Source organism: Gasterosteus aculeatus, chromosome 10 (genome assembly GCF_964276395.1).
Source record: "Gasterosteus aculeatus chromosome 10, fGasAcu3.hap1.1, whole genome shotgun sequence".
NCBI lineage: Eukaryota > Metazoa > Chordata > Actinopteri > Perciformes > Gasterosteidae > Gasterosteus > Gasterosteus aculeatus.
The window spans coordinates 2,267,626-2,291,851 of NC_135697.1; the positions used below are offsets into that span (position 1 = coordinate 2,267,626).

Consider the following 24,226-nt stretch of genomic DNA (forward strand, 5'->3'; position numbering starts at 1 on the left):
AGTCCTCAAACGGATGACTTGACAATGGAAAAGAACTAAAGCCGCGACCGACTTCACTTCACGCTTTAAAGCAACGTGCTGCAGTAGCGCAAAGTGCCCAGCGGGGGGCGGAGTCGAGCCGGTATGCGCGCACCGGGGGGCGGAGTCGAGCCGGTATGCGCGCACCGGGGGGCGGAGTCGAGCCGGTATGCGCGCACCGGGGGGGCAGTTCATTCATCTAGAGAAAACACCCGCAGGCGTCGTACGGTTAATATTGAATCTTAGTCCACCAATTATGTTTTGTTTTAGCTGTTTTAACATTAGCTTTGTTATATAGTTGGTTTCCTCCCCTCCCAAAATGATGGTAAGAGTATAAGCAACTAGTTTATCACTAGTCAGAAGTTATCTACAAAAAGATCAAGTTATGTTTTATGATTTACCAAGTATTCATATGTGACTGAATGTTTGATCATTTTAGGAGTCATGAAGGAGAAAAATAGTCACTAAAACGAGATAACTGTAAATGAACTTTCCCCAGTCAGTGACCGGAAGAACATTTGTTTATTTACGTACAGATGTTCAGGAGAAATACTGAAGTACAGAGGCATTTAGATTTCTGACAAACCAGAAAGATACTGATATTTTGGAACAAAAAAAAAATATTCTGAAGCCAACAAGATAAAGACAGCTTGACGAAAGTCACTGATGAAAAAAATATGTACACTTGTACAATCCTGACATTCATTCTGTATATTGTTTATATAGAAGACTTAAAAGCTTTTGATCACTTTCTGTATTATGAAAAAAAAAACATTCCAAATACTCACTTTGAAAACACACAAAAAAAGATGGACACATTTTACCAAAATGGTTTAGTGGTATCCACACAAACAGCAGTTATTACTCAACATGAACGCACGTTTCGTCTAAACTGGCAGCTGGACCCCAGAAATTACAGGTTTTCACCAGCATTCGGCTTTTCCACCGTACCAACCCGGTATGATCCGTCTTCAAACGCCTCAGATAAATAAACCTTTAGATTAAACTCAGAGAATACAACTTAAAGGCTAAATTGTAAAAGAGAAAAATAACGTTTGCTCTTTGGTGTTAAGTGACGGCTCGTGGGAAAATCAACCAGAAAATGCTTCACTTATTTTATTTAAATATCAATAAGAACCATTTGAATCCAAACACCAGAAGAAACCAGATGAACCGAGATGTTATTTGGGCAGAGGTGAGTGGACAAGACACGTCCCCACAATTTATTAACAGATTGGTCACAAGAAGAAAAGAAAGAAACAAGTTTACAGAGAAATTGTAATGATGAACAGCACACATGGGAACGACAAAGGTTTGTAGAAACTGATGTGTGACTGGGTCACATTTCTGTACAGTGGGCAACTCTTTAAACAAGTACACGAGTACATCAGGATGCAGTGAAGTAGTATGCAGATGTTGGTCAGCTCCTCTGTATTGCATGCATTCTGTATTCTACTGAACCAAGGTGCTTCTGCGTGCAGACTGATTTTCAACGCCTGCGTCAAAACTATGAGGATCTCTCACTCGCACATGCAAACACCGACGCAACACATTCACACGCGTGTTTCCGGGAGAAAAAAAAAAAACTAAAACACATCTCCGCTCGGACCAGCTTGTCTTTCCCAGAATGAGGGAATAAATTACTCCATAAAATGCTTCTTTATAAAAGAAAAATAGATATTTATAGAACTGTACACCATATCTATACAGCATAAAGACCAGGAGCACAGGAAGGAGGGAAATCATCTCCAGAAATAAGACAGATTCCGGCTCTAGCACCCATCGTCCCTCCAACTCGTCTCCCAACTCCTGTCTGCAGGAGATGGAGCGTCCCCCGCTCCACCCAGCATGAACGCCAGGACTCCAGCCTCCTCCTTCCCGCCTTGCTCAACTCGCCCGTGTCCAGGACAGGATGGATGGATGAGCGCGGGGAGCCCCATCTCCCTCTCTGTGGGGTTCACACTAGTCGAGTCGGCCCCGTTGTGCCTGGTGCTGGTCTCGTCTGACCCGTCCCGCGGCTCCGTCGGCAGAACTCTGCCGCAGCTCAGTCCGCTCCGTGGGAAATGAAACACCCGGGGTCCCTCGCGTGACCCCTTTCTATGTGGAAGCACCTCCTGCCTCTCAGCCGGAGTCAGAGTCGCTCGTGTCCGAGGATGAGGACGAGGAAGAGGAGGAGGAGGAGTCAGAGGAGGAGCTACTGGCGCTGAGACGTGACGGCTGGGTGTTCTGCTCAGTTGCTGGTTTCTCTGCTGGAGAGAACATAAGAAAGCCCTTTTAAAACAAGTATCTCATTATATTTAGTTTCTCAAGTCAGAAACGTGTCCGTGTCTCCAAACCCGACAAGACATAACAGATTTATTTTACAACTCTAGCAAACCAGAAGGAAATAATTTGGAAAAAAACCTCTGACAACTGTATTCGTTCACTACATCTGCAAGTTACTATTAATGTGATATTTATTAAAAATAAAATAAAAATCTTAAAGGGTTTTCATTCTCAAAGACTGACGCACGTTTGGTCTTAGTGGGCTTCTTCCCAGAGTTGAGCTGACCACTGACGTCCATCAGCCTCCTCTCCAGCTCCAGTTGTTTCTCCAGAGCGAGCTCCTCGCGAGATTTACCGGCAATGTTGTTCTTACTCGCTGTGTGGAAAGACAAAAGCAACAATAGCCATAAGGAGAAAGATACTTGATAAATGGCTGGATCACAGGCCTCAACGAGCCATTTCCTCCCCGACTCACCATACGGCTTGCGGGGCTTCTTCCTCAGACACGTCATGACGTATCTCTCCAGCTCGCGCAGCGTCGATGGCTTCAGGGTTTCAAAGTCGATCTCGATCTCCTCTGGGTTGGTGTCCCGCAGCGAGGGCTCCCGGGACTGGATGATGTAGACGACGCGGCCCAGCTTCTCCCCGGGGAGCTTGTTGATGTCCAGGCTGAGCTGCCGCTTCTCATCGTACGACATGGGCGCCGTCTCCTCCTCTTCGTCGGAGTCGTAGTGACTCACTATCGGGTCGTGGACCGGCGGAGGCATGCTAAACGTCATGCCGCCCTTTTTGGTTCTGATGGGAGTCAGGGGAGATCATGAGAAGAGGGTCCATTGAAACACAGAGAAGTGACGGCCGTGCAGTTTATGAGACTTGTATGGATTATTTATTTGACTAGAAAATGAAATGAATTGTACAGAAGTTCTATAGAAATCTTCCTCAATCAAATACAGCATGCGCCTAATGCAGTACCAACATGGCCCAACAGGTGTCAGTACTCACTTGCTCTTGTTGTTTTTCTTGCTTGGCGCCTTCTTGACCGGCACGACGGCACCGGCCGTTCCTCGGTTGCTCTTGGGTTTCGGGGTCTTGGTGATCTTGGGGGTCTTGGGCGGTCTAATGGGGGTTACCTCTTCCTCTATCTTCCGATGCTTCTCTTTTTCTACCTTTTTCTTCTTTTTCTTGTCCTTTTTCTCTTTCTTCTTCTTGGGTTTGACGATGGGGCCCTGGGAGAGCGCTGTAAGCTGCTCGTGTACAGCTTTGAGCTGAAGGGGGAAAGAAAGAAAGATGGGTCAACGGAATTCTGAGGAAAAAGATCGGTGTTTCCCCACACATTCATTTGTGGCAATTTTTACGCTATTTAAATCACGCAGCGTATTCGTTCAGCTGCATTTCCTTTCCCTGCTCCCCCTCTGTCTGTCACACACACACACACACACCCCTCCCCTCCGTGCACACCGCGTCTGTCTCGCGTGTCTTTTTTGTTTTAGCGAGCCCTGCAAAATCCGTTGCTCTGACAGAAGTTGCAGACTTTGCACATGAAGGCTGTAACAAGTAGTATAGTGTGTGAAATGTACACTACAGCTAGTATGTAAGCTGTAGTACACCCCATGTTCCCCCCCATCAGCCCCCACACATTGATGTTGCATCTGTTGGAAACACTGGGTCATTCGTTAAAAGCCTATTGGGGGAGCGATAGCGCAGACTGTGTTTTTATCATACGGGGCTTCGTCCCTTTGAGAAGCAGAGGAGGGATGATCCTTTACATCGTGTCCACTTACAGCTAAAATCTCTAAACATGGAGAGACTGGCAGGTGCATTTCTGCTGTATACCTGCATGCTTTCATATACCGGCAGCTTTGTGGACTTAAGTGTTGCATGTTGTTGTTTTCTGATTATGGGCACTGCTCAGCGGTATGTTGATATTTTAATCGCAGCTATGAATCCAGAGCTTCCCATTTAATGAAATCCACGATATTATCTTGTGAGTACAGACCTGCTCCTGCAGCTCTGCTAGCCGGTTTGCCCTCTCCTCCTCAGAGTCGGAGCTGGGGCTGCTCTCGCTCTCCTCACTTTCACTGCTGACCTCGCTCTCAGAGGACGATGAAGAGGAGGACGACGAGGAAGAGGACGAGCTTGGCGGGGCTGGAGCCTCGTCTGGCATCTTAGCAAAGCAGAACTCAAAGACATCCTAAAAGGATTAAACATTATGTGAGTGAACCAGGTTGAAACAAAAACTGATTAAAAAAAGCTTTATGGACAGAACACAGTGAATAATCCAATACGACTGGAATAGGTGCTTTACCTGCAGTTTCCTGGCCATGCCCACCACATCATGATCAGGAGGGTTGTACTTGTAGCAGTTTGAGAACATCAGTCTCACATCAGCAGAGAACTGCTGGGCGTCCCGATACTCTCTGCCGTCCATCTTACGCTGGTGAGACAAGGAGGTCCAAGTTTAAATGACTAAAGAAGCAGACACGTGTGTGTGTGTGTGCGTCCAGGTGAAATACCTTGATGCTGCTGAGGTCCATGGGCTGCTTGATGATGTCGTGGTAGTCGTGGAGGCCGAGCAGCGAGGCATCGACGGGCTTGTAGAAGGGCCAGGCGTACGCCGCGTGCTTCTTGGACAGCAGCTCCTTCAGGACCCCGTTGCAGTAGCGGAGCTGGGGGCTCAGCTTGCTGCGGCGCACCGGCGTCACAACCAAAGAATCTGGCAAATCCTTCTTGGGAGGTTTGATGGCTCGGCCACTCACTCCCCTCCTGCCCCCCGCTGCTTTGTTACCCCCCATCATCACTGGTCCACAACCCATGCCCATCCCCATTCCCATGCCCATCCCCATCCCCATGCCCATACTCATGCCCTGGGTGAGGCCAAGGCCCGGGGTCATTCCCAGCGTGGAGTTGTGGTCCACTCCGAGGGACGTGAGGGTGAGCGGGGAGTCGTGCCCACCACCCAACCCGAGGCCGATGCCGCTGACCCCCATGGTGCTCATGATGGGCATGGCTACAGTGGTCGGGGTGGTCGTGTCTGCTTTCCTCTTCACACCTTTTTTCTGTAGGTGAGGGGAAGGATGGGGGGGGGGATTAGTATACAGGCTTTCTCACCTCTATTCAAAACACCCCCCAAACTGAGTAGACAAAGAGTGCAGTGCTCTGCTTTACCTTGGTGGTGGGCTGTGTGGGTGGCAGACCAGTAATGGTAGCGATGCTTTGTTCACTCGTTAGAAGTGGGGGCAAGGTCTTGGTCAAGTGGGACTGTGGAGGGGTGGACAGGATGGAGTCGGGTGTTTCTGGAGTGGGGGGCGAGTACGCCGACTGGGATACGGCGGGGACCTGGTGAGCGGTTGTCACTCCTCCAGTGACTGGGGGGGGGGGGAGAGAAAGGGCATAATGAGCGTTTAGGAGGAGCTTGTGCGTGTAGGAGCGACACGTCTGGCTGCATTAGCTGGCTAACGTTACCTCGTCCTTTCCTGCCAGGCTTTGCTTGTTTCATCCGCGGAGGGGGGGGGGGCAGCTCTAGTTCCTCTTGGGGCATCTGAGCCACTTTCTGGAGGAAAGCCTTCTCCAGAGACTGAGCCATTAGTACTATGTCATCTGTAGGCTGCAAGGGGGGGGGGGGCATTTGGGCAAAATGGTTACAACCGTACACTTTATAAATAGTAAATGGCACAATTCCTAAAACTTAGACTGCATGTGAACTTGTGTTACAGTAAATCAGCATGTTCAACACACATCCGGACTACCAATAGCAACGGGTAATCATTATTCCCATGTCTGAGCTTTTAACACACACAATCTTACCTTATTATAAATGTAGCAGTTGGTGAACATGGTGTTGAAGTCCTGCATACACTCACTGGCACTGCGGTAGAAGTTATTTTCTAGTCTCTTCTTAATAGAGCCCATGTCCATGGGATTTTTGATGATCTTATGATAGTCCTGTCGGTAGAGAGAGACACCTTCAGTCATTAAAAACGGCCACTCAATAAAGTTACTTTTTAAATAATTAAATGTAAAAGACAAGCAGACAACTAGTCTTATTTAGTTTGATTAAAAGCTGTATAATAATTACAAGTGGCTGCTGGGAGTGTTTGTACTTTGAGTACTTCGTTGTGGAGACATAAAAGCTGACACAATAGGGCGGCAGTACCTAGATGTCTCATGTGTTTGATACAAGCAGATGTCTCATGTGTTTGATACAAGCAGATGTCTCATGTGTTTGATACAAGCAGATGTCTCATGTGTTTGATACAAGCAGATGTCTCATGTGTTTGATACAAGCAGATGTCTCATGTGTTTGATACAAGCAGATGTCTCATGTGTTTGATACAAGCAGATGTCTCATGTGCATGCTAGTAGTTGCGTCCACTCGTCTTGTATTGACACTCACAGGCAGGCTGAGCTTGGCGGCATCAACGGGCTCGTGGAAGGGCCATGCAAAGTGGTGCCTCCACAAGGACTTGAGCAGGACTTTCTGTAGGAACTGAAGTTGGTTGGTCATCCTCCCCTGTCGGCTGGGGTCTCTCACCAGGGGCTGTGGGGGTCCGGAGGGGGGCATGTGACTGAGGGGGGGCATCCCAGGACTCTCAAAGCCCTCATAGAGCAGTGATGGTTTTCGGATGCGTTTTCCAGCTGTGCCAGAACTCTGGTCCATGGTTGTGACTCCCATAATGCCAACCTCAACCCCGAGAAGGGAGCTGTGGAGAGCGATTGAAACACCAATTAACTCTTTGTGCAGCTTGTCTGAGGTTGTTGACATCATGCAGACACAAAAAGCAATTACACACATTTTTCTACAGTGTAATTCTATACAAAGTCTTGCCATCACCTTAACAAAATCCTCTACTTTGTATAAAAAATGCACACCAAAAAAACTTGGGCGCAACTAAAACTGAGGTCATATTTAGAGCTCGCTAGTCACCCATTACAGGAAGCATTAGCAAAATATACACTGTATGCTTTCCAACTCAACTCATTCTGATTGCATATGCACACATACAGCATGGAGTAAATCGCCGTTACAAGGCGCACACAGCAAGCCACCTTCTAGACGTGGCTGGACAAGCACGCATTAGCCCCAGTTGGAGTTTAGCCCTGCCAGATCAGCACTCCCTGTCCCAGGAGGACATGCCTTCACTTCCTCATCTGTACATCCATCTCACAGATCACATGACCGACTCCAACCCATTTCCATGAGCAAAAATTGTTCCCTAAAGGAACTGGATGTTACAGTAATGATTGAGTATTTTAAAAGTGGTTTAAACCGGGCAAGCAAGGCTCTATACAGACTGAATGAGGCCTTTAAAAAAAAGACCATGACTGCACTACCATAGCTGGGCTGTGCTAGCTGAGAGGAACGGCAGAGGGGGTTCCTGGTGACTTCTCAGCAGCAGGCACATGAGTTTGAACACCCCGATGACAGTCACAAGGTCACATAAGCCTGTTCAGCAGGTAACCTCCACCCCCGGCAGTTAATAGTTCATCAGAGGTGCTCCAAATACTCCAGGATGTCAGACATCAGAACAACCGGTATCTGCTGAGACACGTACTTCTGGGCCCTGAATATGCACCACTGCAATTACCGATTAAAGCATTACAATCATCGAAACAACACTAGCACAGCTGCTTTGATGTCAGGGAATGTCCAGCGTCCGCGATCCTCATTGTCGACAACATGGAACTCACCATATCCCATCTGCACCAGCCAACCGAAGCTTTGACGCCTAAACAAAGTGAGGCCGACAGTGCAAAATCTGATGGAGAATAATGCATCACTTACAGTACTTGGAACCTATTCGTTTACGCTGTGCCATGCAAATTCGTGATAGTTGTTGCTACTGGGCAAATATACTATGACATTAATGCAATTTTTATTGAGTTGGAATCACAGTGTAAAATAAGTTCCCCTGCAGACATGTGCAACCTTTTATATAGAACTCACATCCCACTAGCTTTTACACATCAAGTGTACAGACAAGGCTATAACTAACAAATAAATATAGAACATTGTATTTGTTACCGTATGGCAATCTGTTTCGAATGATACAACTTTTGGAAACACATTTGACAGTTAGTGTACTTTATTATTTAAAAAAGGAAAATAATCATGTACATAACATTAACAAGGCTAAAGAAACACTTTCATGTTGGCTGTAAATTTTGTTGAAAATTATTTGCTGTAAAAATAACACACCTATGCGTTAAATTGGGTAGATCAGCCAAGAAAAAAAGGGAAATTAACTAAATCGAACTAAATTAACCCAAATGTACAACGCACAAAAGTCGCTAACGTAACCGTACTTGAAATAGTTGAGTGACATTGAGCTACGTAACCAAGCAACCAACTCCCAACACACATAACTAACATTAGCTAGAACGGTGCGCTGCAGGTTTGCTGTAACGTCGCACCGGTGATGACAACAACCCGTCACATGGCTACAATAACAACCGGGCTTACATGCAGAAATGGCGGGGTGATAATACACATCAGCCTCCTTCGCCACTTGTAGCAATTTAACTCACCGTTTCTACATTACGAGCTAGTTAGCCGCCATCATATTTACGATTAAAAATGAATGCGCTTGGTATTACACCGTATGACTGAAGGTTGAATCCGGGCACAAGTTGCACTGCCCCCCTGCAAACCAGAAGCACCGGTCAAGCTACTGTTGTATGAGGGAAAGCTTGCATTTGAGAGGCTACTGCTAGCGATGCTAACATAACTGCCGGGCAGCGGGAGAGAGCGGCCGACGGCAAAGGCGCTGCGAAGATGGCGCCGGCGTAAAGCGAACAACAATCGCAGCTCGTTAGAGCCCCCAAAAAACAATTCATTTTTGCTATTAATTTCATCACCACGATAGACTTATTCCTGTGTTACACTCAATGTCCATTTCGATCTCCAAAACGTATTACAGCAAACAGTTTTCCAAAAATCATATGTTGACTAAAACTTATGATAAATATTTACAATATTCCCACTGATGAAAAGCTAACAGTCGAGTTTACCAGTAGATACCTGTCAAGGAGCGGGTTAACAGCCATATCCATCAGGATGGATCCGGATTCTGTTTATAGCTAGACTCAGACCAGGATCCGTCTCTGTTAGTCAGCTTTCCGCTCCCCGCCACGATGAACTCCTTACATCTGCTTCGTTGAAATGGCGACGATGCGACTACACCCTCGTCTTTATAGACCTACCGTTACTCCTATTGGATAGTTGACTTCAAACTGTCCACACCCCCAGAGTTTCTATTCGCTGTTCAACTTGTCCGTTAAAGTTACCACACCCCTCGGTACAGACACCTCGCTGACTTTCTTTGAGGGACAACCTATTCGCATGTTTTTGCTGTCGCTCAATGAAAATGCGCCACACTATTGGCCCGGCCTGTTCAGTGACACGGATATGCGTCTGTAACTGGTTCCTCCATTTAATCCTGCACAAAACGCGGGGGCATCGACGCAGGCCCCTACCGCCTCCTTGTATTACATTACGTCAACGTGTGCAAAGCGACGCCTGTGATTGGTCAACATGGTTCTAACGCGGGCTTCCAGGGTAAACATCAAGGGGCCCATTGGTTCTTCCATCAGGTCACGTGCAGCCCTCGAGCGCCTCACCCCACTTCTCTTCCTCCCCACAGCATGTCCGCATTTCGGTCGCTCGGAATAAGCTTACAGGCGCCATCTTTAAGCGCCCTGACACAGTAGATTAATAGGAATATAAAACGAAATGTCTGGTTAAACGTCAAGCAAAGCACCAAAAACGCCACCTGTTGTTCGTGCTAACACGAATGAAGTAGTAGTAGTTCGTCTGCAGCGGAATACATTCCACCCTCTGAGTACAAAGCCACTACAGGCCTAAATGCCTCACAAACGTCGAACCAATAACGTCGCATACTTCAATTTACCTGCATGAGTAAAACGTAAATGTCTTGTAGACCCGTAACATCAACCGAAGAAATGTCGCCTGGGTCACACGAACTGAAAACGACCATCTGCTGAATGACACAGCAGATTTTCTCACTGACCTCATACTGCACCAAAGAAACTTAAATACCGTGTATTATGAAACACAAAATGACCATCGCACTGAAGTCCATTAAAGAGTGTTAGAAAATCTAAACCCAAATTAATCTGATGCTTAAACACGCAAATACCATACTTCGTCTCAAGTTTACGAAATAAACCAAACGGTAACGAATCCATACAATTAACTTGTAGCAGTACATCTTCACAATCTTTAGAATTGACCGACATCATGTAGAAAATCAACAACCAGACAAAATGGTTACCTAACCACATGCGCCCATCCCCCACACCAAGGTTACAAATGCGCCACAATGTCACTCTAACAGACAATGCAAGGTAACCATAGGTCCTATCAATGTCACTTTTTAGAAACTTTTAACTAACGTTACGTTACGTTGTTAAAAATAAAGTAAATACAGTTCTACTGGAATTAAAATCATCAAAAAGTAAATTAAATAAATAATGAAATATTAAATAAAAACCTTCAATTTTAACATAAATACAAATGTTGACTGGTAAATTCCGTAACAATGCGAAACGTTTCTTCAAATATTCTTCTCTTCTTCCACCTCGAGACTTTTTACCCAGCACATTTCCCTCAAACATGTCCGCCGTCTTCCTCGTCGCCAGCTCCGGGTGGGGGAGGGGGGTCACGTGACGAAATCCCGCACAGCGCACTGTTTGTCACAAACTTCGACACGTGGCATTCAGCCAAAACCAAAAAGAAACGTATCCTCCGCGTCTCCTTTGTAGCGAAACCGTACATCCAGGTACACATCCGGGCTTTTTTGTAAAGCATAAGGCGCAGATTTGGGCATAAAGTTGGCAAAATACCCGAACAAAGAACATACTTTCCGCTGGATTTGCTTCGCTCCCATTGGTCTTCCTTGGCCACGTGACGGAAACGATTTAAGTCTTTCTTATAGTGCTGTTTTCCTAAACTCCCTACACTGTAATCCACGTGTGATCGCAGTTATCCTTCAGACCGCGTGCGTAGTTTCTCAGTTTGTTACAAAAGGGTTAACATTAGTCATGTCTGTTCCCTCCAGCTGTAAAGCTCGGTCGTGTAGCAGCACCGCGCACTGCGCATGCGTCCCTACCACAGAGACACGTCGCCAGCGATGCGCTGGCAATGCAGTAGGCTGATCTAAGAACAGTTGTTCTCAGCACTCAGATCCCGCTGTTGAGTATTCCCTGGAGGGGAGAGGAGATCCGGCCTCGGGGATGAAGAGTGTTGATCTTCAAATTAAAACAGGAAGAAGCTTATAAGTGTTGTGCTGCACTTTTTAGCATATCATAATTAACTTTACTACTTTACTACTATAAAATAATAATTTGTCTACCTTTCCGGTGGAAAGCAAACTACGAATGGTGAGCATTATTTAATTATGTGTCATTCGAGGCTGTATCGCTATCCGGATGTTTTGTTGTTGTTTTTCAGCCAAACTGCCAGTTCTGCATGCCTCTAATACAAACATCTAAACATATTACACTTCTATGGGAAAACAGAAGTACGGCAAATGAAAAATATAGATTTCATAGTTCAAGACTTTATTTCCGGGCAGTGATATATGATTCTATTTCAGTCTGTATTTCTATACTGTATTACATTTTTATAAATATATCATACAAAACAAAACATACTTAAATAGCGTGACTGTAAAGTCATTAAAAAACAATTCCCATAACATCTGGATGAATAGTTTTGGCTTAACACTGCTGATCATTAATTGAACTGAAACCAGATCAAATGACACCATGTTGTGTTACAGGTTGTTTGTGTTTGCATACAAACCTGAATGGCCAGGAGCAGCCATGTAGGCGGAGGAGGTGGAGGAAGGGAGGGGTCGGCAGATTACATCAATCAGCCTGCTCTGACTCACCCCTCTCTCTCTCTCTCTCTCTCTCTCTCTCTCTCTCTCTCTCTCTCTCTCTCTCTCTCTCTCTCTCTCTCCCTCCCTGGGAGTCTCTCCCTGTTTTTCCAGAGCTGGGCTGCGTGAGCCAGTCACATGATGGCTATCAAGTCCAGAAATGGTTGCCAAGGAAGCTCTCTCCTTCACAGCGCCCCCCCCTGAGTCATATGTTGTGAGTTTTACAAATCTAGCTCAGGCGTTGACAACCCGGCTCCAGGATCGTGCTTTTGTGCTGTCGTAAATGTTCTGTGCGGCTGTCCTGTTTGCGTAGTTGTGTAAATGAAGTGGCTTTACTTCCTGGTGGGCAGGCCTTCCTTAGCAACAACAGCCCCTTTATCAACGGAGGCAAGCAGCCGTTCTGTGATGCAGAAGAGCCGTGTGCATCGAAGTGTTGAGCAGCGTCCTCATCTTCTGAACCTCACGTCCTCCGGGGAGAATCACGCCGCTCGCTCTGTCAACAGCGCAGAAAATGATTAAAACAACGAAGTAACAATTTATCCGTCACACTCATCTTTAACTTTATGGTTAATAACTGTTAAACGTTCATTTAAGAGGAGATGTATATGGGCATACATTTATTAATTGTGTATTATCATTATGTCCTTTTTTTATTATCTTGGTTATTGTCAACACCGGTATGACAACGGGTCCCTGAATACTCTGATATAATATGACATCACTAATAACATGAAGACAAGAGGACAGCTCTCCCATTCTGGTGTTTGTATTTTAGTACGACGTCCTTTGCTTCCTTCCACAAAGTAGACATCGCAGCACGCAGCACCCATGAAGAGCAGCAGGCGGTTTATTCCTTCATGTATGTGGATCCCCAGCAGACACCACCGAGGCAATGTAAAAAAAGAAAAATCCAAGAAGAAGGGGAACAAACGCAACCCCACCCCACCGAAAAAAAAACAGTACATACCCACCATAGCAACAATAACGAGTACCCAGAATATCTGATACAGCTTAAAAAATAGTACAACTACAAACAGCATAAACAATACAAATGAAAACAATATCGTCCCTCATTAATGATAGTGAGATGTTACAAAGCAGAATTGCTCAACATATTTGTTGGTAACGTTGTCTATTGTTTGTAATGTGGATTTCTAACATGATGGAGCCATGATCTGCAGACCAGAGGAGACGTTTTACCTTTGAAGCTTCATCCGCTTCACATGCTTTATTTACAACCAACTGGAGATAAAGATTAGAGATGAACAATGAAAACAGAAGCTGATGGGATGCATGTTTCCAAGAAGGTAAAACAACAGCTGCTTAATTATGCAGTCAGAGTCGTAAAGGGACACTCCATTGTCCACTATGAGGGGAGGGATTTCAATCTGAATGGAGGGAGACTTTCTCCTCCACAAGGGTCTCTTCATTGACAGAGCAAACCGTTTAAGTAGAAAAGTTAAGTGATTTTATTTGAGCAACAACTGCGAACAAACCAACCAGAGGACTGGAAATGACCAATGCAGGTAAATCAACAAAGAGACCACTCGCATGAAACCACATTAAATGTGTGTGTGTGTGTGTGGGTGTGTGGGTGGGGGGTGACGGAGGGGGGGGGCGCCTGGCTCAGGTGTGATCCCAGATAGTTGCTCCACCCCCTGCTGTCTATCAGAAGGATGTGCAAAACAATCAAGCCGGAACCGGAAGCCACTCAAAGGTCGAGCGTCGGGTCAATCCATTCTGTCGGTTTGAGAACAGGAGGACACTGTTGTGTCCAATACTTGACGATTACATACTATTAGCAGCATGTTTTATAGTTGAGATTTTTTGATGGTTTGAGATTATATTTTTGTACGGTTGTTAATCCAATAAAACATTTTCAGAACCACTTCATGTTTTTGGGGGGGATATCTATGTAACCATGGTGTCATAGCGAATGACTTCATCACAATTTAGCGACCGTGTCAAAAACTGCTTGATGATCAGAGACCTTGTTCTGGAATCAGGAGTGCTTTGGATTGAGATGATCTCGTGGTTGGAGATTTGTCCTAATTGGTAGAAGCCTCAGGAAAGAACATCTGGCCAGCTGTAAATATTAGAAGTGCCCTCTTACAGACTCTCTGGTGTGCTCCTATGAGAATAAGACAAAACACTATTTCCATTTTCAGCAGAAGCCACGAGGGTAATATCTAATATCAAAGTTACTAATTCAGGAGACTCCTCTACTTTTACTTTATCTTTTGGCTGCTCTTTGAGGTGGTGACCCGGAGTGTGTTGTTATGGTGCCATCTAGTGGCCAACCACTCTCACCTCGTCAATCTTTGAGATTCAATTACATGTGTATTTCTTTTCAAGCTACATTTAAAGTAATAACTGTAAGAAAATGTTTAAACCTATTTTATACATTCTTCCATTCATTAATTGAGTAATTGAATTATTTATTGAAAAGGATCCCCATGCACCTGATACCAATAGTGACGGCTATTCCTCTTTCAGTCTGAAATCCAGTACATCATATTTATTACACAATGCATACGACATCAAACTGTGTTATGCTGTGTTTATCACATGTGCAATCTATCGAATTATCCTATACATTAAGGGGTTGTTCAATAAACATTCATTTTTTTTGTCCATGGCCCAGTAACCTTCCCAGTGTATTTAAGTCATGTGTGTCTCTTGTCCCTTGTTAACAGTCGGAGGTCCATGTCTGTGTGTCCCTGGTTCCTGTGTGCGTTTTTTTGCCCCTTGGCCTTTTTTGCTTTAGACTATTAACACAAAAAGGACGTAAGAGACACAAAGAGTGATCACCAGAGGGAACAGAGCGATTAACTAGAAAATGTATTTCCTCCAGAAAATAAGTTAGAACGCTGCAATTCATTTAAAAACATCTGTTGAAAATACGCAAATTCGCGAACGCCCTGCAGTACCTCCGCGGATCCCCAGGCGGTCGCGGACCCCCTGTTGAAGACCTCTGCCATAAAGTAAGGTGGTAGTCATAGCAATAGGTGCGGTGGTCGTAGTAGCAGTTGAAATAATAGTAGTATTTGAAAAATTTGCAGTTTCATTTCATTTGCACTGCTTAATATATACTGCTTAATATTATAATAAGCACTTGAAACAACTTGTTATACGTAAACTCCATGACTATCAAAAATAGGAATAAAATGTACAACATATTTCCTCACATTTAACAGCTGCATTATATTCTTTTTTTAATCAGATTATTTCCACATCATTATGTTCCTAATTGAGATAAGACAGATCGTTATATTTTGACCTCTTTTGTATTCATTGTTGGTTGGTGTTGGTGGTCACGTTACCTGTTACAGCTGGAACAGACAATCATCTCTGTGCTTACGTATGTGTACGTATTTAGTTCCATGGCGCTGTTAAATAATCCTTCATAAAAGCCTCCTGCGTAGCACTCCACAGGGGCCCTGCTGGGGTCATGTTACTTCTCTGTGGGTGTTTTGCACTGATGCAGTTTGGCCTCACCAGCTTGGGGCTTGCAGCACTAAGGTACTGTTGTGGAAGTTGCATTTAAACATAAAAGGCAATTCCTCAAGTTGAGTACACAGGTGTGTGTCTCATTTATTTTTACATGTCAAAACGAATGAATGACAAAATGGCGCAGCCCTGTAATCTAACAAGCATGGTCTACGTCATCAACAACAACAGAATATTTAAAGCGGCCGCGATCCCGCAGCAGGGGGTGGGTGCAGAGCTGGAGGACGCCTGCGTCGTGGGGGCTGGACCAATTCAATGGGCCTAGCAACGTTTGAGCTGGTTTGAGGCGGTCAATGGAGAGTCGCTCCGGTTTACCCCGGCATGTCCACCACAAAATGTTTGTCTCCCGTCTCCAAAACACGGAATGGGCCCTCGTAGGGCGGGTGTAGCGGTCCCCTGTGAGCGTTGTGGCGAATAAAGACGTATTCAGCCGTCTGAAGCCCAGCAGGGATGTGCGACTGAGGGAGGCCGTGACGGGAAGTAGGGACAGGTGCGAAAAGCCTCGCATCGTCCAGTAGTGCGGCCCGCTGGAGAGTCGCAGACCAGGGAACGCTGGAGGTAGGAACAAAATCTCCTGGAACCCGCAGTGGCTGGCCATAGACATGCTCCGCGGACGAAGACTGCAGGTCTTCCTTCGGTGCAGTCCTGATGCCAAGCATCACCCACGGGAGTTTGTCGACCCAGTTGCTGTCTTTGAGGCCGGCACGAAGAGAAGCCTTCATCAACCTGTGGAATCGCTCACAGAGTCCATTAGCCTGCGGGTGGTATGCAGTCTTGCGGTGGAGTTTCGCTCCGAGGCTCTAGGCCACCGCGTTCCACAGTTTGGACGTGAACTGCGTGGCCCGGTCAGAGGACATGTCCGAAGGGGTGCCGAAACGGGCAACCCAGGTGCCAATAAATGCCCGTGTCATCTCGACAACTGCCAACGATGTCAGTGGCACAGCCTCGGGCCAATGGGTGGTCCTGTCAACCATGGTCAACAGGTAGGTGAAACCATGAGAGAGGGCAGAGGGCCAACCAGATCCACGTTACCATGGTCAAACCGCCTCTCTGGCACCGGGAACAACTCTAACGGAGCTTTAGTGTGGTGTACCATGGCCCGTTGGCACTCAAGGCAAGTAGCCCAGTCTCTTACGTCCTTTTTGAAGCTGCGCCAAACAAATTTCACCGCCACCAGCCTCTGTGATGCTTTCGAACCAGGGTGGGAGAGACCATGGATTGCATCAAAGACGCGTCTGCACACGCACTGTCATCATTTAATGCACTTTAACCGCTAAAAGCTTGCCAAGAGCTGTATGCTATTGAAAAGTGGTATAACACTGACTCAAAACCAATGCCACGTCAAATAGCGACATTCCTTTTTTAAACCCGAGTTTTGGCTTTAATTTGAAACCTTTTTAAACTTTCAGTCAGCACAAACAACCCCTCTCACCTCTCTGGGAACCGTCACCTTATCGTGGTGGAGAGGTTTGTGTGTCCCTATGAACCTGAGGGCTGTGTTGTCGGGAGCCTTGTGCTCCTGGTAGGGTTACCCTTGGCAAAGTGGTCTCAGGCGAGGGTCCAGACTAAGAATGGTTCAAGACCCCCATGAAAAAACGGAAGAGGGAAGGAGTTACCCGGCCCGGAGGAAGCCCGGGGCCCCCATTTGGAGCCAGGCCCAGATGGAGGGCCCGACAGCGAGCGTCTGGTGGCCGGGTTTACCGCGGAGCCCGGCCGGGCACAGCCCGAAGGAGTGACACGGCAGCCCAACACTCTACTCCCCATGGGCTCACCACCTGTGGAGGAAACCGATGGGGTCGGGTGCGCTGCTACAAGGGTGGCAGTGACAGTGGGGGGTCTAGACGGAACAGACCTGGGCGGCAGATGCTGGCTCTGGGGACGTGGAACGTAACCTCTCTGGGGGGGAAGGAGCCGGAGCTTGTGCGGGAGGTGGAGCGTTATCAGTTGGATCTGGTGGGGCTTACCTCTACGCACAGCCTCGGCTCTGGAACCACACTCCTGGATAGGGGGTGGACTCTATTCTACTCCGGAGTGGCCCATGGTGTGAGGCGCCAGGCGGGTGTGGGGATACTCATAAGTCCCCGGCTGAGTGCTGCTACATTGGAGTTCACCCCAGTGGACAAAAGGGTCGCCTCCCTACGCCTTCGGGTGGTGGGGGGGAAAACTCTGACTGTTGTCTGTGCATATGCACCAAACAGCAGCTCAGAGTATTCGGCCTTTTTGGAGACCCTGAATGGAGTCCTGCATGGGGCTCCTGTAGGGGACTCCATAGTCCTACTGGGAGACTTCAATGCGCATGTGGGCGACGATGGAGATAACTGGAGAGGCGTGATTGGGAGGAATGGCCTCCCTGATCTGAACCCGAGCGGGTGTTTGTTACTGGACTTCTGTGCTAGTCACGGATTGTCCATAACAAACACCATGTTCGAACATAAGGATGTTCATAAGTGTACGTGGTACCAGAGCACCCTAGGCCAAAGATCAATGATCGATTTTGTAATCGTATCGTCTGATCTGAGGCCGCATGTTCTGGACACTCGGGTAAAGAGAGGGGCAGAGCTGTCAACTGATCACCATCTGGTTGTGAGCTGGGTCAGAGGATGGGGTAAGACTCGGGACAGACCCGGTAAACCCAAGCGTGTAGTGAGGGTGAACTGGGAACGTCTGGAGGAGGCCCCGGTCCAAAAGATTTTCAACTCACACCTCCGGCGGAGCTTCTCTCACATTCCTGTGGAGGTAGGGGACATTGAACCAGAGTGGTCTATGTTCAAAACCTCCATTGCTGAAGCCGCGGCGGTGAGTTGTGGCCTCAAGGTCTTAGGTGCATCAAGGGGCGGTAACCCTCGAACTCCGTGGTGGACACCGGTGGTCAGGGAAGCCGTCCGACTGAAGAAGGAGGCCTTCCGGGTTATGATATCCGGTGGGACTCCAGAGGCAGTTGCAGTGTACCGACAGGCTCGAAGGGCAGCAGCCTCTGCCGTGATGGAGGCAAAGCAGCAAGTATGGGAGGAGTTCGGGGTAACTATGGAGAAGGACTTTCGGTCGGCACCAAAGTGTTTTTGGAAGACCATCCGGCACCTCAGGAGGGGGAAACGGGGAACCATCCAAGCTGTGTACAGTAAGGATGGGACCCTGTTGACCGCGACTGAGGAGGTTATCGGGCGGTGGAAGGAACACTTGGAGGAACTCCTGAACCCAACTACTACGCCCTCTTTGGTGGAGGCGGAGCTGGAGGCGGAGGAGGGATCATCGTCAATTAGCCTGGTGGAAGTCACTGAGGTAGTCAAACAACTCCGCAGTGGCAAAGCCCCGGGGATTGATGAGATCCGTCCAGAGATGCTAAAAGCAATGGGTGTTGGGGGGTTGTCTTGGATGACACGCCTCTTCAACATTGCGTGGAAGTCTGGGACAGTGCCAAAAGAGTGGCAGATCGGGGTGGTGGTACCCCTCTTCAAAAAGGGGGACCAGAGAGTGTGTGCCAATTACAGGGGTATCACACTACTCAGCCTCCCGGGTAAAGTCTACTCTAAGGTGCTGGAAAGGAGGGTTCGGCCGATAGTCGAACCAAGGATTGAAGAGGAACAATGCGGTTTTCGTCCTGGTCGTGGAACAACGGACCAGCTCTTCACTCTTTCCAGGATCATGGAGGGGGCTTGGGAGTATGCTCAACCAGTCTACATGTGTTTTGTGGACTTGGAGAAGGCGTATGACCGGGTCCCCCGAGAGATACTGTGGGAGGTGCTGCGGGAGTACGGGGTGAGGGGGTCCTTGCTTGGGGCCATCCAATCCTTGTACGCCCAAAGCGAGAGCTGTGTTCGGGTGCTCGGCAGTAAGTCGAAGGCGTTTCCGGTGGGGGTTGGCCTTCGCCAGGGCTGCGCCTTGTCACCAATCTTGTTTGTGGTCTTCATGGACAGGATAACGAGGCGTAGTCGGGGGGAGGAGGGTCTACAGTTCGGGGGGCTGCGGATCTCATCGCTGCCTTTTGCAGATGATGTGGTCCTGATGGCATCTTCCGTCTGTGACCTCCAACTCTCACTGGAGCGTTTCGCAGTCGAGTGTGAAGCGGTCGGGATGAGGATTAGCACCTCTAAATCTGAGGCCATGGTTCTCAGCAGGAAACCGATGGATTGCCTACTCCAGGTAGGGAATGTGTCCTTACCCCAAGTGAAGGAGTTCAAGTACCTCGGGGTCTTGTTCACGAGTGAGGGGAAGATGGAGTGTGAGTTTGGCCGGAGAATTGGAGCAGCGAGGGCGGTATTGCACTCGCTTTACCACACCGTTGTGACGAAAAGAGAGCTGAGCCGGTCAATCTTCGTTCCTACCCTCACCTATGGTCATGAAGGATGGGTCATGACCGAAAGAACTAGGTCACGGGTACAAGCGGCCGAAATGGGTTTCCTCAGGAGAGTGGCTGGCGTCTCCCTTAGGGATAGGGTGAGAAGCTCAGCCATTCGCGAGGAGCTCGGAGTAGAGCCGCTGCTCCTTTGCGTCGAAAGGAGCCAGTTGAGGTGGTTTGGGCATCTGGTGAGGATGCCCCCTGGGCGCCTCCCTAGGGAGGTGTTTCAGGCACGGCCAGCTGGGAAGAGGCCCCGGGGAAGACCCAGGACTAGGTGGAGATATTATATCTCTGCACTGGCCTGGGAACGCCTTGGGATCCCCCAGTCAGAGCTGGTAGATGTGGCCCGGGAAAGGGAAGTTTGGGGTCCCCTGCTGGAGCTGTTGCCCCCGCGACCCGACCCCGGATAAGCGGTTGAAGATGGATGGATGGAGTCAGCACAAACATATGGGATGCAGCCAAAATCTGTTGTGATCCACAGAACTTTATTTTAAATTCTTGTGGGGATTCCTAAGGTTCCAAAGATACAAACTGAGATTTTAAAAATTGTATAAATTTATGCAGTACAATAATTAAGACATGCATTTTTTTATACAGCTCATAATTTGTCAGTTTTGCGGATGTTTTTATAAATGCGCATGAAACATTGGCACATTTATGAAAACACGTTTCCTAAAACACGTGAAACACTTTAAAACAAAAAAAACATCCATGGCAAGATTTATAAAGTGATTGCTGTCAACCACCGCTTCAATATATTGTTGTCTGACATTATTTCATGTTTTGTTACATCGGGCTATCTTTTCTCATCTTATCTTTCAATGCATTTCATGCATTCTATTGAGTAGTTGTTTTCTTCCACTTGGGGGCACTGGAGCTCTATTATTCCTGCAGAACACTTACAGCAGTTTGTTTGCAGAGGTGTCTGCTGTACTTAAGTAGAAATTTTGGGTATCTATACTTTACTGGAACATTTATTTTTCAGACGACTTTTTACTTCTACTCTTTACATTTTCACGCAAATATCTGTACTTTCTACTCCTTACATTTTAAAAACAGCCTCGTTACTTCCGGCTTGTCGTATAAACACAAAGACAAAAAACCCATCCAGATAAATGTCGCTATCCGGACAGAGTGCATTAGATTGTGTTTGGATGAGAAGTTTAAACATTTAGCATCCAGACACACGGTTGGTTTTCTCCGCGATGCGCCGGCAGATCGGAGCGACACCGGGTGGGAAAAGTGGTGGAACGTTGGTATTTAGCAACATGGAGCATCTTCATGAGAGTATTGAGAGTCTGGCACAACACAGTGACTTGCAAGTAGAGCAGCGTATTAAATAAAGTGATGTGTGTCTTAATGCCGCTTTAGAAATGAACGCACGGGAATTCTGTATTTGCTCATGAAGCCTGAAAATACTGGTTATTTGGCCGATGTTCTGATAACCGACCGCTGCCAGTTCAGTGTTTCCCATCATTATAAACAGGGGGCGCCCCCCCCATGACGTAGTAAACCTGGGGGAGAGACCGCAGTCTACCTCATCAATGCCAACAACGTGTGTGTGACTCGTGTCACTGGAAAATGGGTTGTGGTTTTATCTATTTTAGTTAATTAGATACATTTGTTGTTGTTGTTGTTTCCACCATCCCAACGGCAGGTCACGTGATCTGCAGGCACCTTCTGATCACATTATAACGGACTGACGTTGTGAGCGAGGTTACACATTAAGATTTTGTCCGTAATGGAATTTCTTACAAAACTTGTAGTTTTGAAACCAGTACTTTTATACTTTTACTTAAGTAAAAAGCTTGAGTCGATACTTCAACTTCTATAGGAGTCTTTTTAAACCCTAGTATCTGTTTGTTTGCAGATCACAATTCACCAGCCCAGGACCTCACGTGGATGGGTGTCTGGTTGCAAAGGGAAAATGGCTAAAATGGAGATAAGCTCTTCATCATCACTTGACATCATCTTCCGGCTGTATGATTTTGCATCCTGAGAATCCCCCCTCTTCACCCTTCACACAAGTCCTTTCACCCACTGCACACACATTTTGCACTTAAAATATGGCACTGAGAATACCACATAACACCGCTGCTGTAAGGTAACCACTTCCCAACCTAAGGTGGTTCATGGTTCACCGTGTTATTTATTATGTTTGCAGCCCTGTTTTCATGCGTTCACTAGATGGCACTCATAAGCAGCGATTCAGGCTTTTGCCAAATCCTCTTATTGTGCCAAAGGTCATGCAGCCAGTTTGCAGGAAATCACGTGACTTATGATAAATTGGCAAATCCAACCAAAGCGCGGCGCTGTTACACTGTCTCAAAGGACTCTGCACCGGTCAGGCCTGTTGTGTCTTTTCTAAACTGACACAGGATCAGTTTCTGTTCACCACATTTTGCTCTCTGAAGTCAAACACATAAAACAAGATCAGTTTTTTGGTATTACCTTCCTGTATGAACTGGAAATGTCCTTTAAGGTGTGTTTGATTGAAATGCTTTTCCCTTATTAACTGAGGAAACCACACAGCGACGTAGTGACACTGTGCTGCACTAATGTTGGGGTTACCCGTCTATTACATAATGCTACAGCTCCCTGCTCAGTCCAAAGGATATGGTTACTTTTACTTCATCCACAACAGTATCACGACTTATCTAAAGGACTCATTTTCATATGTATTAAAGATCAATAGTTGCACGTGCACTTTTGAAAACCCTTTTTGTAGCATCACGTTTGACCTTTTTCTATTGAAATGCTTCTGTCATCAAAATGAGACGAGGTGTGGAAAAGACGCTGCATCAGTGTCACTTCTGTTGTGCTTTACGCTGCATCAGTTGCTCTTTCTAAAGAAGAGAAGCCTCCATTATGTGCCAGTGAAGCCAATCTATCCTGTGTCACAAGAGCTCGAGCTGGTTGTGTCTTGGATGAGTCAGGTGCTCAACGGATGCACAACACGGCACAGAAAGTGAAAGCAAGAAGAGCTCAGCACTCGGTGGTGCACAACGAAAGCTGCTCAGCGCATCCGCACATCCAGAGACACACATTTACAGAATGCACTATATAGGTGACAAAAGGTTTCAGGATGCACATTCATCTTTTCTAGACAAGGCCGCAATCACAATCATCTGTATTTTAAATTCACCCTTTTTTTCCAATGTTCAACTCACGCTGACGGCCATTTTGGGTCTGTGATGAGAAGATGTCACTAAGATGGCGTGTGCCTTTTGCCCTTTTTTCTAACTCCACGCCTCCTGCCACTGGAACCTGCAGGCAGCACTCAGGGTTGTAGATGGGAAGCAGCCAAGTTCATGATAAGTCTGTGAGCCGGGGTGTATCTCCAAAGCGTCACCTTCATTAGAATGATGAATAATAATTCGTCCATAGCAGAACCAGACTCACAGTGAAGCATGTGATTATTAATCAAGTAGGGGGACACAAATGTTTTAAATGTACATTAAAATAAACTGGGTGGGTGTTCATGTCATAGACCCATTCATTTAGGAATCCCTCACACTCATGATGCGTGACGTTATAAAAGTCTTGCAGGAGTCCAAGAGAAGCAACAGCAGCACGTGTGTGGACACGTGACTTCAGTCCCCATTTTGTGGAGACGTCTCAACAAGATGGCGGTTAACGTTGCCGATGCTGAGCCTGAGCTTTGTCAATAGAGGGGGTTGGTGTTTTGGCACAACGCCTGATGTCACTTCCGTGTTTTTATGAAATGTCACCAGGCAACTTTCCAAAAAGCCTCACTGACAGAACCAAACAAAGGGCTGGTAGTCCGGGGCTTTCCAGGTCGCTCACACAACAAAGACACACCTCAAGTCACAGTCAGACCAGAAATACAAGGACCAAACAAACACTAATGTGTGGTTACAAAAGCTCCAACGCCTCAGACTACTAACCAGTATAACCAATTCACAATCACCACGATAATAGTAAAATGTATTAAGTGCTTCCCTCCTTTTAACTGCACGGCGCGACTCCGTGTGACTCATGAATAAAACCTGCAAACTCTGCTAAACCCCATGAACATTTTACCATGGAACTTATTATACTTTGCTTTGACTTTGTCCCGAATGAATGAATTAACTTTACATGCACAGAATTCAGCATAAAGGGATTTACACATTTTTAAATACCATGTGCGTCATATGAAGGGGCAGCCGGGCTGTTCAGCGCCCTACAATATAAG

The 24,226-nt window shown here is 46.8% G+C and overlaps 1 protein-coding gene and 2 long non-coding RNA genes across 7 annotated transcripts; 2 read left to right on the plus strand and 1 right to left on the minus strand.

The window, feature by feature from the left end:
- Positions 1 to 1,199: 1,199 nt before the first annotated feature.
- Positions 1,200 to 12,539, minus strand: brd2a (bromodomain containing 2a). Of its 5 annotated transcripts, none has more exons than XM_078080697.1 (12): positions 11,163 to 12,539; positions 6,677 to 6,983; positions 6,088 to 6,225; positions 5,746 to 5,887; positions 5,449 to 5,648; positions 4,797 to 5,339; positions 4,589 to 4,717; positions 4,280 to 4,474; positions 3,286 to 3,548; positions 2,759 to 3,078; positions 2,531 to 2,659; positions 1,200 to 2,264 (listed from the first exon to the last, which is right to left on the minus strand). In XM_078080697.1, exons 2-12 carry the CDS (start codon positions 6,953 to 6,955, stop codon positions 2,140 to 2,142), a joined length of 2,463 nt encoding a protein of 820 aa, XP_077936823.1. In that variant the 5' UTR covers positions 6,956 to 6,983; positions 11,163 to 12,539; the 3' UTR covers positions 1,200 to 2,139. The 5 variants fall into 5 exon arrangements, with proteins under 5 accessions (XP_077936823.1, XP_040044006.2, XP_040044005.2 ...); XM_040188072.2 differs by having other exon boundaries at positions 1,200 to 2,267; XM_040188071.2 differs by having other exon boundaries at positions 1,200 to 2,267; positions 10,794 to 12,539.
- LOC144383423 (uncharacterized) lies at positions 12,296 to 14,071 on the plus strand. The gene is made up of 2 exons (XR_013450784.1): positions 12,296 to 12,396; positions 12,533 to 14,071. It is a non-coding gene; the product is annotated as an uncharacterized LOC144383423 (long non-coding RNA).
- A 2,376-nt stretch (positions 14,072 to 16,447) lies between these two features.
- Positions 16,448 to 22,749, plus strand: LOC144383424 (uncharacterized). The gene is made up of 2 exons (XR_013450785.1): positions 16,448 to 16,675; positions 21,899 to 22,749. It is a non-coding gene; the product is annotated as an uncharacterized LOC144383424 (long non-coding RNA).
- Positions 22,750 to 24,226: the final 1,477 nt, after the last annotated feature.